The sequence below is a fragment of the Eurosta solidaginis genome, chromosome 4 (genome assembly GCF_040869045.1).
Source record: "Eurosta solidaginis isolate ZX-2024a chromosome 4, ASM4086904v1, whole genome shotgun sequence".
NCBI classification, from domain to species: domain Eukaryota; kingdom Metazoa; phylum Arthropoda; class Insecta; order Diptera; family Tephritidae; genus Eurosta; species Eurosta solidaginis.
This window is the reverse complement of record NC_090322.1, coordinates 60,780,061-60,792,311: the sequence shown is the minus strand read 5'-3', so window position 1 is coordinate 60,792,311 and position 12,251 is coordinate 60,780,061. Positions and strand designations below refer to the sequence as shown.

Sequence of the window (12,251 nt, the reverse complement as noted above, 5' to 3'; positions counted from 1 at the left end):
CACGTTGTTTAAATTTTTCCCAAATTATTAAAACTACTGACATTTTTATTTGCGTCTTTTCGCACGGCTCACCATTTTCTTCATAAAATTATTTCCAAGATGAGTGTTGCTACCAAAAATTTACGCCTGCTTTATTGAGCATTTCTTGAACCCTTGAAGAAATGCTCAAGAAATACTTGTACGTTTCAATTGATGCATGCAGACCGCAGCTTGAACGAAATTTTGTAAAGAATGTGAATATTGATAAGAGAAAATGCTGTAACGAATACTAGAAATTCTTGATTATTATGCACTTCTGTTATCGTTCGAATCGCTGATCTGTCGAATAAATAACTCAAATATTCAGAATAGCAAATCTTTTTTTTATACAACACTACTATGGTAGTAGACTTCACAATTAATTACTCGCATACTTCAATTACAACGTTTTAAAATCAACTGCCTCATTATTCCTTAGCTTGCGCTGCTTTTATATCCTCAGCTGCCTCGTTCGCCTATTTCTCTTAGAGTCAAGACCTTTCGCGAACAGCCGTCTCCAACATTTGCTTGTTTATTTCTCGTGTCTGTATTGTATCACATTGTTGGTTATTTAGCTATATACATGTCATGGCGGAACGATACAAGGTGGCAGCATGGAACAGCTGATTATAAACTTATTTTATTTGATGTGATACATCAACTTCCGGCGCAGTACGATTTTGACATTTGTCCATCGAATTTACAAAAACAAAGTACATGGAACTTTTATTTATGTTTGTAGGCATGTCACCATGCTGCCACCTTGTATCGTTCTGCCATGATACATGTATATGTGTCAGTAATGTCTGGCTGCTTGCTTTTATGTTTACATGGATGTGCTTGCTTTGCTGTTGTTGTGCATCTATTTACTAGCAGCATAGTAATGTATCGAACTACTAATATTCTAACACAATACATATTCAGCCAAATTCTAAAAAAAAATTCCGTGCGATTTTTTTCCCTTCTCCCATTCTTCGAATGCTAAATAAAAATTCCTTGTGAGTTTTTTCACTTCTCCCTTTCCTCCTATTCTGAACAATGTTCGAAAAAGCGGAAACCGGTTATGGGAGAAAAGTATGTATTGTGAATGTGAGCGAGAGGGTGATTTCTCTGCCATTTCTTAGGAGTTTTTTCACTTGTTAAATTAAAGGGAATGTATCAAAATAGTTAAAGGAAATTTGTTCTTTTAAGAAATAACACTTATTTGTACAAATGTGTGGTAAAATACGTACATTCTAGCACAATATTCTTTATTTGAAGTCGAAAAGTAACTATATTATAAGCAACGGAAGAGCTCTTGGTATATTTGATGCAGCCATCCAGAAATTGCGCAAGGATATTTTGGCATATGACGAATTCAACTCCACTTGGCCGCCAGAAAATTGCTTTGCTGAATGGAAGCAGGCAACTCCGGCGGATTTGTGTTATCCCGCCGTCTTCTTCTTCTTATGCTCCACTGTTGATGTTGCTGTGGCACCAATTCATTACTCATTTCAGTGAATACCACATGAAATGCAACTCTGTGCATTGTTTATATGTTTATTTCTTAATTTCACACAAATTTGCAACAATAATTAAACTTTTAAATATTTTAAACAAAATAAGAAATTCAATTGACAAAAAAGCTGACTTCGAAAATTCGAAATTCCTATTCCTCAATTATTGTTCTCCCTAGGAGAAAAGAATTGGAGGAATTTTCCGCGGGAATAAAAAAATTCGTGAGAATAAAATTCCGAGGGAATATTTAGAATTGGTCTGCTTATCAAATAAAACCACTTCAACTTTGGCTTACAAGAGTAAAATAAAATAATTCTTGCTTACGATGCGGATACCGCCCTTAATGCCATATTTTGTTGTGTATTTATCGAAGCAAATTCGAATCTCGCACAGACTTATTTCTAGTGCATTACTAAAAACTTTCAACTAATTTGATAAGTGAAGATGTAAATAAGAGCATATAAGTATTAATTGATTGGAATTGATTCAATATAAATAGGTCAATCACGATGTTTTAACTTATTTGGAATCCATTAAATTACCAAGTCGATGTATAGCGATTGTTTCAAAACTTCTTCTGAAATTTCCTGGAATATCCCTTGAAAGTATAGCAGCTAAGCTTAAAGCAAAGAAGTATAAATTACTAACTGAATTTTTGGTGGACGTACTTGACTTACAGCATACTATAGGTGTCTTTTTTGGACGTGAGTAAATGTGTATATTAAAAATTACATACAATTATATTTGTATTTGCATTATGTAACCCTAACTTGCTTTGCAGCTAATGGAACTGAAATGGAGTCTACAAAATGGATGGTACGAGACATTGGATACGACTTAGCAGAAATTCGTCGTTGTCCCGATTGTTTTCGGCACTCGCATGAAAAGCATTCCAATGTCTGGTTTGCTAAGCCATGCCTACAACGTCACGAATTGGTGTTTGCCAAACACAGTGGTTTTCCCTACTGGCCAGCTAAAGTTATACGTGTTTTAGCAAATAACAAATATGATGTGCGCTTCTTTGGCGGCAATCACTCTCGTGCGCTTATCGAATCGCGTTTTATACGCTCCATTGACACAGATATTAAATCATTAAAAATTGGCAATAAACCGGCAATTAAAAAAGCACTAGAAGAGTTGCGTATACATCAGGTGCTCGCGGCGTATCCACCAAGTATATTTTCTTTTCATGCAAACAAATCCGAAATGGAACAAATTATAAGAAATGCTTTACAAAGGACTGCAAATCAATTTATGGCAAATTCAAATAAAGGAAGAAAGCCGCCTACACGGCGACAAACTATATGTAATATTGTGCCAAACAGAAATATGAACAGCTTTTTGGATATCTCGGGCGATGGACATTCATTACCCAACGTAGAGCCAACGTTAAGTGATAGCGGATTTTTAAATGAAACAGAAGCTAGATTAAGGGCGAGAAGGTTCATATGTGTTTTTTATGCTTGTTGTATTTTTAATATGTTTATTTTCAATGCAACTTACGAGTGTCATTCTTTTTGTAGAAATCAGAAGAAGTCTCCCAAAAAGTCGACACGTGCAGCAAATACTTTAGTAAGTGCATCAGATTTAAAGCAGGTAAATATCTATTGCTATATTTGGGTATTTTTTTTAGATAAAACCTGCTTTTTCACAAATACCTTAGGTTCAGGACCAACTTGATGACGCTTTAAAATTGGTTTCTGCAACCCAAAAAAAGAATGAAAAATTACTGGCAAATATTGATAAACTTAAAGAATCAATTAAAAAGCACGAACATGAAAAGAAAATTCTTAAGCGAAAGCAATGGGTATATAATTTAAAACTTATTACTTACGATCTATTTGATGTAAAGTCGGCCAATTGCATGAATCGCCTCTTTGAAAAATGTTCTACTTACCTAAGTAAATCAGCCCAATTCTAAACAAAAATTCCTTGCGAGTTTTTCCCCTTCTCCCATTCCTCGTATTCTAAATAAAAATTCCTTGTGAGTTTTTTCACTTTTCTCTTTCCTCTTATTCTGAACAATGTTCGAAAAAGCGGAAAAGTATGTATTATGAATGTGAGCGAGAGGGAGATTTCTCTGCCATTTCTTAGGAGTTTTTTCACTTGTTAAATTAAAGGGAATGTATCAAAATAGTTAAAGTTGTTGTTGTTGTAGCGATATGGTCACTCCTCGGAAGGCTTTGGGGAGTGTTATCGATGTGATGGTCCTTTGCCGGATACAGTTCCGATATGCTCCGGTAACACAGCTCCATTAAGGTGCTAGCCCGACCATCTCGGGAACGATTTATATCGCCACATTAAACCTTCAGGCCATCCCTCTCTCCCCACACCAAGTTCCATGAGGAGCTTGGGGTCGCCAGAGCCTCGTCTGTTAGTGAAACGGGATTCACAGCTCGAAGGTGAGGTTGATAATTGGGTTTGGAGAAGCTATATATTTCGCTGGCAACCTGAAAAGGTTGCGCTACACAACCCCTTGAATCTGGTATTTGAGTCGCTTCTAAAGACAGGCATACCTACCGCGGGTATATTCTAGCCCCTAACCCGCTGGGGGAAATAGTTAAAGTAAATTGGTTCTTTTAACAAAGTACACTTATTTGTAAAAATGTGTGCTAAAATATGGACATTCTGCCACAATATTCTTTATTTTTTTATTTATTTTTTTATCCAGAAATTGCGCAAGGAGTTTTTAAGAAGGCTTAAGTAGATTTTGTCATATGAGGAAAAACGAATTCAATTCGACTTGGCCGCCAGAAAATTACTTTAATGAATAGAAGCAGGCAACTCCAGCGGATTTGTGTTATCCCGCCTTCTTCTTCTTCTTATGCTCCTCTGTTGATGTTGCTGTGGCACCAATTCATTACTCATTTCAGTGAATACCATATGAAATGCCATACTATGCATTGTTTATACTTTATTTCTTAATTTCAACCAAATTCGCAACAATATTTAAGCTTTTAAATTTTTTAAACAAAATAAGAAATGCGTAACGAAATTTCAATTAACAAAACAGCTGACTTCGAAAATTCGAAATTCGTATTCCCCAATTTTCTCCCTAGGAGAAAAGAATTTAAGGAATTTTTTCGCGGGAATAAAAAAATCCGCGAGAACAAAATTCCGAGGGTTTATTTAGAATTGGGCTGAATATTTATATAATTTTAAGAGAAAAAACGACGTCAAATTCCTGGAAATTTTTGCTCAAACCTAATCCACTTTTATTTGGAATAACTGCATGACTTAAAAATAAATATATAATAGTATAGTATTTACGCTTTGGTATCATTTCGTTATACTAAAATACAAGTTGGCGATTTAACATCGATAGTACACACAAAAAAAAATGTCTCAATTAATTTTTTCGTTTTCCGTTTTCCTTGTAGTGCTATTGGTGTCTTAATGAGGCTATATATTTGTGTTGTTTTCGAGCTGCGTATTGCTCACAAGTTTGTCAATCGCGTCATTGGAAGGATGGGCACAGTAAAGTGTGTAAAAATCAAAATGATCAACGTCAAGCAACCTCGACTACGTAAATAAGCAATATGTTTAATGACTTCCATTTATATTTAATTTTTAATATTCGCTAAGTGGAATATATGTGTATTAATAAGCTTTTGTTGATTAGGTCTTCAAACTTAGATCTAAGTTTCACGCATTTTTTTGGAAATCTAATATCGAATTATTTGTTAAAAGTGTCATACGGCAGTTAAGATATTCCAAATGAAGTGTTTAATTTAATTTGAGGTATTATTATTTCCGTTTATTTTGAAAAAATTTTTATATAACATCACTACTTTGAAATCAAGCCCACGCTTGTACAAAAATGTTTCTGAACTTTTTGTCATCACTATTCGTTCGGAAATTTCGAGGGAATAGGTTCTTTTATTGGTCCGGAAATTTTATTTTTAAATTTTTCGGAACAAAATCGGCAAGAACAATAAAATAGAAATTAAAAGAGTGTTTCATTTAATTTCTATTTTAAAGTTTCTTTTTTCTTTCACTGCTACAACAACAGTATTAAATAGAAATTCTGGACGAATAAGAAAGATGTTATTTGTCCGAAAAATTTAGTATAATGAAAATTTCCAGACGAATAGAGACAGCTTTAATTGTTAAGAACGCATACAACAAATGAAGGAAATATAATATGTATACTCATCATATGTAAAGGAATTGAATAAAGTTTGTGAAAAAAAGGGGATTAAATATATCTATTTGTACCTACAAACCTACTTCATACGTAGTACGTGCTATCTTTTCAGTACAGAAATGGATTTTCTTGTAGCTATGCTTCAACTCATTTAGCGGATGCGGTTCCCTCACGAACGGTCATCGCTATCCTCGAACGGAAATCTAAGGAAAATAGCAGTTTCAACAGAGTTGGACCATAGACGCATTGGTGTTAAGGGGTGTTGATTCTATATTACGCTAAGCCTTATCTGAATATCCGTTACCAGGTCGACATTTACATTCTTGCAGCGATTCACAATGTTCTTCAAACACTGTCACTTAGCGAGTTTCTTGGGAAAATTTTCGGACGCCTTGTAGCTCGCTTTTCACACTCACCACCTCCGACCTCTGCTTTTTTTTAAAGACGTCTCGCTTTCCTCTCTTTAATATACAGTAGCGTTGGCGAGAGGAAATGGAGGCGGCCTCGCATCTATCACTCATCAATCTGAGCAGTATAATCCATTGATACCGACATCGGCCGCAGGGACAGTGTCCTTTCCCACGGCAACCGGTTCTTTGTGGCGGGATTTTTACAGACCAAGGACTGTAATTTCAGTGCAACGCAATTTAATTTGTCGCGTTCCATCCCATAAATTGTCATCCTCCCAGCAGATCCTTCCAACGACACTGCTTCATATTCTCCTGCACCAGGAAAATGCTGAACACAATCCCGGTCCAGAGAAATGATTTTGTTGCTTGTGCCGGAAACGAATCTTATTAGGACGGTCACACTCACGTCAGTATGTCACGTGCACAAGATTTTGTTTAACTTCTACATATCAAAGCTACCTTCGCCACCAGTTACTATCGTTTCCTACGCCGATGACTGCACAATAATGGCCACAGGCTCAGGCCCACAGATCGATGAGCTTTGCAACAGAATAAACGGCTACCTCCCTGATCTCTCCAGTTTTTTCGCCTCGCGAAACCTGGCATTATCACCAACTAAATCCTCCACGACCTTATTTACAACATGGACTACGCTACCGACTGTCCTACACCCCAAAATCTTGGGTGTGACTTTTGATCAGGATCTACATTTTGGTGAGCATGCAGCCGCAATTGTGCCGAAAATCCAGAGCCGTAAAAAAATTCTCAAATCTCTTGCTGGCAGTACTTGGGGAAAAGATAAAGAAACACTCATTACTACTTACAAAGCAATTGGCCAGCCGATTATATGCTACGCGTCCCCGATATGGTCGCCAATCCTAAATACTACTCACTGGAAGAAGCTACAGGTCTGCCAAAATACTGCTCTCAGAACCGCCACGGGCTGTCTTTTTATGTCCCCAGAACACCATCTAAATAATGAGGCGATAATACTCTCCATCAGGGAGAGAAATAAGATGCCCTGTTGGATACCCAGAAACCTGGGCATTCCAACAGGCATCTGATTGATGAGCCAACACCGCCCAGGGTGTTAAGGGTAACTGATGTCCAGAGAGTACCTACTTAGATTATGGAGGGAACACTTCTCTGCTCTCCTAAATGGAGACAGCGATTTACCGCACAGAGATGACGAACCCGATCCCGCAATCGATAATGATGGAATAAATGTGTCCCACGTGATTATGACTAAGTCAAAATGGCAATTACCAGATTGAAGAACAACAAGGCCGCGGGTGCTGTTGGATTGCCTGCGGAGCTATTCAAATACGGCGGCGAGGAGTTGGTAAGGCGCATGCATCAGCTTCTTCGTAAAAGATGGGCGGACGAGTGCATGCCCGACGATCGGAATCTAAGTTTTCTTTGCCCAGTTCGCGCCAACTATCGCGGAACCAGCCTTCTTAATATCGCATATAAGGTCCTGTCAATTGTATTGTGCGAAAGATTGGAGCCCACCGTGAATCGGCTGATTGGACCTTATCAGTGCGACTTCAGACCTGGTAAATCTACCATCGACCAGATTTTCACAGTGCGCCAAATCTTGGAAAAAACCCGCGAAAAAAGAATCGACACACATCATCTCTTCGTTGATTTTAAAGCCGCATTCGACAGCACGAAAAGGAGCTGCATATATGCCGCTACGTCTGAATTTGGTTTCCCCGCAAAACTTATACGGCTGTGCAAAATCACGTTGAGCAACACCATGAGCTCAGTCAGAATTGGGAAGGACCTCTCCGAGCCATTCGAAACTAAACGAGGTTTCACACAGGATGACCCCCTATCGTGCCATTTCTTTAATTTGAATTGAGAAAATTATACTAGCTGCATAACTTAACCACTCTGGAACAATATTCTATAAAAGCGTGCAATTACTGGCATATGCTGATGACATTGACATCATCGGCCTAAATACCCGCGCGGTTTGTTCTGCTTACTCCAACTGGAAAAAGAAGCGGTAAAGATGGGTTTGATGGTGACTGGGGAGACAACGAAGTACCTGCTGTCCTCGAGCACAGAGTCAGCGCATACGCGCCTTGGCAATCACGCTACAGTTGGCAGCCATAATTTCGAAGTAGTAAAAGACTTCGTTTATTTGGGAACCAGCATCAACACTAACAACAACATCAGCTCTGAAATCCAGCGAAGAATCACTCTTGCCAATAAATGCTACTTTGGACTAGGTAGGCAATTGAAAAGTAAAGTCCTCTCTCGGAAAACGAAAATCATAATCTACAAGTCACTTATCGTACCCGTTGTTGTTGTTGTTGTTGTAGCAATGCTCGCCCCACATAATAGCCGCGACCGATCACAAATTGTCATCAATATCCTCTAACGGGAGTCCAAGGAAACTTGCCGTTTCAACAGGGGTGGACCATAAGGAAAGGGGTGTTAGAGGCGTTGGTTCCACATTACAATTAAAGAGATGGTTGGTGTCATGTGGGGACACATTGCAAGCAGGGCATACATTTTGTATGTCGGGGTTGATTCTGGATAGGTAAGAGTTTAACCTGTTACAGTATCCAGAACGAAGTTGAGCAAGAGTGACACGCGTTTCCCTGGGGAGTATGCGTTCCTCTTCTGCGGGTTCTGGATATTTTTCTTCAAGTACTGGATTCACCGGGCAATTCCCGACATAAAGGTCCGACGCCTGTCTATGGAGTTCACCAAGGACCTGCTTGCTTACGGAGATGACTCCTTAGGCCCCTAGGCGGTGCTGGTTCGTCAATCAGATGTCTGTTGGGATGCCCAGGTTTCTGGGTATTCAACAGAAACTGTTTGGTCAGCATCTCATTTCTCTCCCTGATGGGGAGTATTCTCGCCTCATTATGCAGATGGTGTTCTGGGGACATAAGAAGACAGCCCGTGGCGATTCTGAGAGCAGTATTTTGGCAGGCCTGTAGTTTCTTCCAGTGGGTGGTTTTTAGGCTTGGCGACCATATGGGTGACGCGTAGCACGTAATCGGCTGGCTAATTGCTTTGTATGTGGTCAAGAGCGTTTCTTTATCTTTTCCCCAGGTACTGCCAGCAAGGGATTTGAGGATTTTATTACGGCTCTGAATTTTTGGAACAATTGCGGTTGCGTGCGCACCAAAATGTAGATCCTGATCAAACGTCACACCCAAGATTTTGGGGTGTAGGACAGTCGGTAGCGTAGTGCCATCGACGTGGATGTTCAATATGGTCGACATTTGGGGCGTCCATGTTGTAAATAAGGTCGCGGAAGATTTAGTCGGTGACAATGACAGGTTTCGCGAGGCGAAAAAACTGGAGAGATCAGGGAGATAGCCGTTTATTTTATTGCATAGCTCATCGATCTTTGGGCCTGGGCCTGTGGCCATTATTGTGCAGTCATCGGCGTAGGAAACGATTGTGACTCCTTCCGGTGGTGAAGGTAGCTTAGATATGTAGAAATTAAACAAAAGCGGGGATATGACACCACCCTGTGGCACCCCTTGTTTAATTCTCCTTTGTTTTGATGTTTCGTTTCTGAATTGCACCGATGCCTGCCGACCACCCAGATAATTTGCGGTCCACCTTTTAAGACATGGGGGAAGGGTAGACCCTTCCAGGTCTTCCAGTAACGAGCCATGGTTGACCGTATCAAAAGCTTTTGATAGGTCTAACGCTACGAGTACTGTTCTATGAATCAATATCCATTCAAACCGCAATTTATCTGGGTGCTAATGACATTTAGCGCGGAGGTAGTGCTATGGAGTTTTCTGAAGCCATGCTGATGAGGGGCTAGCTGCAAATGTGCTTGGAAATGAGGGAGCAAAATGGCTTCAAGCGTCTTTGCCACTGGCGATAGGAGAGATATCGGACGATATGACTCACCTACGTTAGCTGGTTTCTCAGGCTTTAGTAGCGGGACCACCTTGGCCATTTTCCATTTCTCGGGTATGACAAAGGTGGAAAGAGACAGGTTGAAGACATGCGCTAAATATTTGAAACCCTCTTTCCCTAGGTTTTTAAACATCGGCATGGCTATGCCGTCTGGGCCCACTGCTTTGGATGGTTTAGCGCGACCAATGGCGTCCTCAACCTCTCTAGCGGTGATGGTAATTGGTGACGCGCTGAGTTTGTGTTTATGTGCACGTCTATTGGCTCTCCGTCTATCTTTGTCGACCGTAGGATGCATTATATATTGTCGGCAGAAAGCGCTCGCGCATTTTTTCGCATCCGACAGCACCTTATCGCCAAAGGCGATGGAAACTTTGTCTTTGTGCTTAGTCGGATTCGATAGGGACTTTACGGTGGACCAAAGTTTACCTACACCAGTAGAGAGGTTACAACCTCTTAGGTGCTCTTCCCATTTCGCCCGCTTGTGTTCGTCCACAAGCAATCTGATGCGTTGGTTTATATCCCTTATTTGGGGGTCGCCTGGATCAAGCTGTCTTATAAGGTCGCGTTCCCTCGCTAAGCTCGCGGCCTCCGCCGGGAAGTGGGGCCGGATTTCGGGAATTCTCCCGGCGGGAATGAAATGTGCCGAGCCGGATTCAATGACCTTACGGAAGGCACGCTCCCCTTGGCGGGCATCAGTCGGGATATGGAGGGCAGCAAAGCTGCTGTCTGTTGCAGATTTATATTCTTCCCACTTTCCTTTTTTGAAGTTTATGAAAGTGCTTTTTTCGGTGGCGATGAAGTCGGCGGTACGCTCGAACGAAATAAGTATGGGCAGGTGGTCGGATGCCAATGTTACCATCGGCTGCCAGTTGACGCAGTTTACGAGTTCTGCGCTCACGATTGAGATATCTGGCGAGCTATGACAGCTTCCTACCATACGTGTGGGGGCGTCTCCGTTAATTGTGCAGAACGTTGTTTCGTCTATTTGATCCGCCAACATCTCACCCCTACTGTCCGCCCGCAAGTTTGAATGCCATAGGTCGTGATGGGCATTGAAATCGCCTAAGATAATGCGATTGTTGCCAGTGAGTAAGGCCTCGATATTAGGGCGGTATCCACTGGGGCAACAGGTGACAGGAGGGATGTAGATGTTGATGATTTCTAGATTTGCATCGCCTGGTCGGACAGATAGGCCTTGACGTTCTAAGACATTGTCACTGCGGTCGATGCCAGGATCAAATATATGATATTGCACAGAGTGGTGTATAATAAACGCGAGGCCGCCTCCATTTCCGCTCTCGCGGTCTTTCCTGTGGACATTATAACCAGAGCAGGTCTGCAATGCAGATCTTGCTGTGAGTTTAGTCTCTTGAATCGCAGCAATGCGGATGTTGTGCCGCTTCATGAAATCGACTATCTCCGTAATCTTCCCAGTTAGTCCATTACAGTTGAACTGCAGAATTCTGAAGTGCATGAGGGGTGACGCCGCCACTCTAGGGGTAAGTGAGGGGTGACTACGCCTAGGTTGTGGAAGGCCAGGACGCAATTGCTGTTGTGGCCTTGGGACTGGGCGCTCTTGGGCAAGCATTGGGGTACCCGGATGATTTGGGTTTGCGACCTGGCAACATGGCGCGATGAAACCCGTCGAGGGGTTGCCGTCGCGGAGACCAGAACATCTAGGAAAGTGGCACCACCCAAGGCAGGAGCTGCATTGAGCGGATGTCGCAAACCTATATATTTTGTGCTGGCAGACGGTGCAAACGGAGGCAGGGACTAAGAGTCTGTTTCCCTGACCTGCACGATTGCTGCCAGAAAAGAGGGGAGGAGAAGAAGACGGGGGCAGGGGCTGATGCTCAGCATTGCTACCAGCTCTACTACGAAGGTAGTAGTTATGAGTGGTATCAGCTGTTTGAGTTGTTGGCGCCGTGGGGCGCGAGCAGCAGCGGGTACTTGTTGTGGCTTGCTGAGCAGCGAAGCTGCTGGAAGGTAGTGGGGATACGCTTAGGCGTAGACTACGGGACGCCCTTGGGCGTGAGCAGCAAGGAGCCACAAAAGATTTATAAAAGTTACGTGGACGTCGGGTTTTGGGATCAAGCCCAGAACAACCTGTCCGATGCAACCATCCCTTGCACGAGACACACTGAACAGAGTATGACCGTCCTAAAAAGATTCTTTTCTGGCAAATGCAGCAAAACCATTTCTCAGGACCGGGGTGAGGAGACGGACCCGGATTGGGTTCGATACCTTCCCGGAGTAAGAGAATATGTAGCAGTCCTGCT

At 41.6% G+C, this 12,251-nt stretch overlaps 1 protein-coding gene across 3 annotated transcripts in view; it reads left to right on the top strand.

Moving 5' to 3' along the window:
* Positions 1 to 5,744, top strand: part of LOC137249869 (zinc finger MYND domain-containing protein 11-like) — a 64,978-nt gene extending 59,234 nt beyond the window's left edge. For all 3 annotated transcript variants that reach the window (XM_067781856.1, XM_067781857.1, XM_067781855.1), the window contains 5 exons: positions 2,015 to 2,219; positions 2,297 to 2,957; positions 3,039 to 3,111; positions 3,179 to 3,322; positions 4,896 to 5,744. In XM_067781856.1, the coding sequence (XP_067637957.1) occupies positions 2,015 to 2,219; positions 2,297 to 2,957; positions 3,039 to 3,111; positions 3,179 to 3,322; positions 4,896 to 5,045 (1,233 nt within the window). In that variant the 3' untranslated portion in view covers positions 5,046 to 5,744. The remainder of the gene's footprint in view (positions 1 to 2,014; positions 2,220 to 2,296; positions 2,958 to 3,038; positions 3,112 to 3,178; positions 3,323 to 4,895) is intronic.
* Positions 5,745 to 12,251: the final 6,507 nt, after the last annotated feature.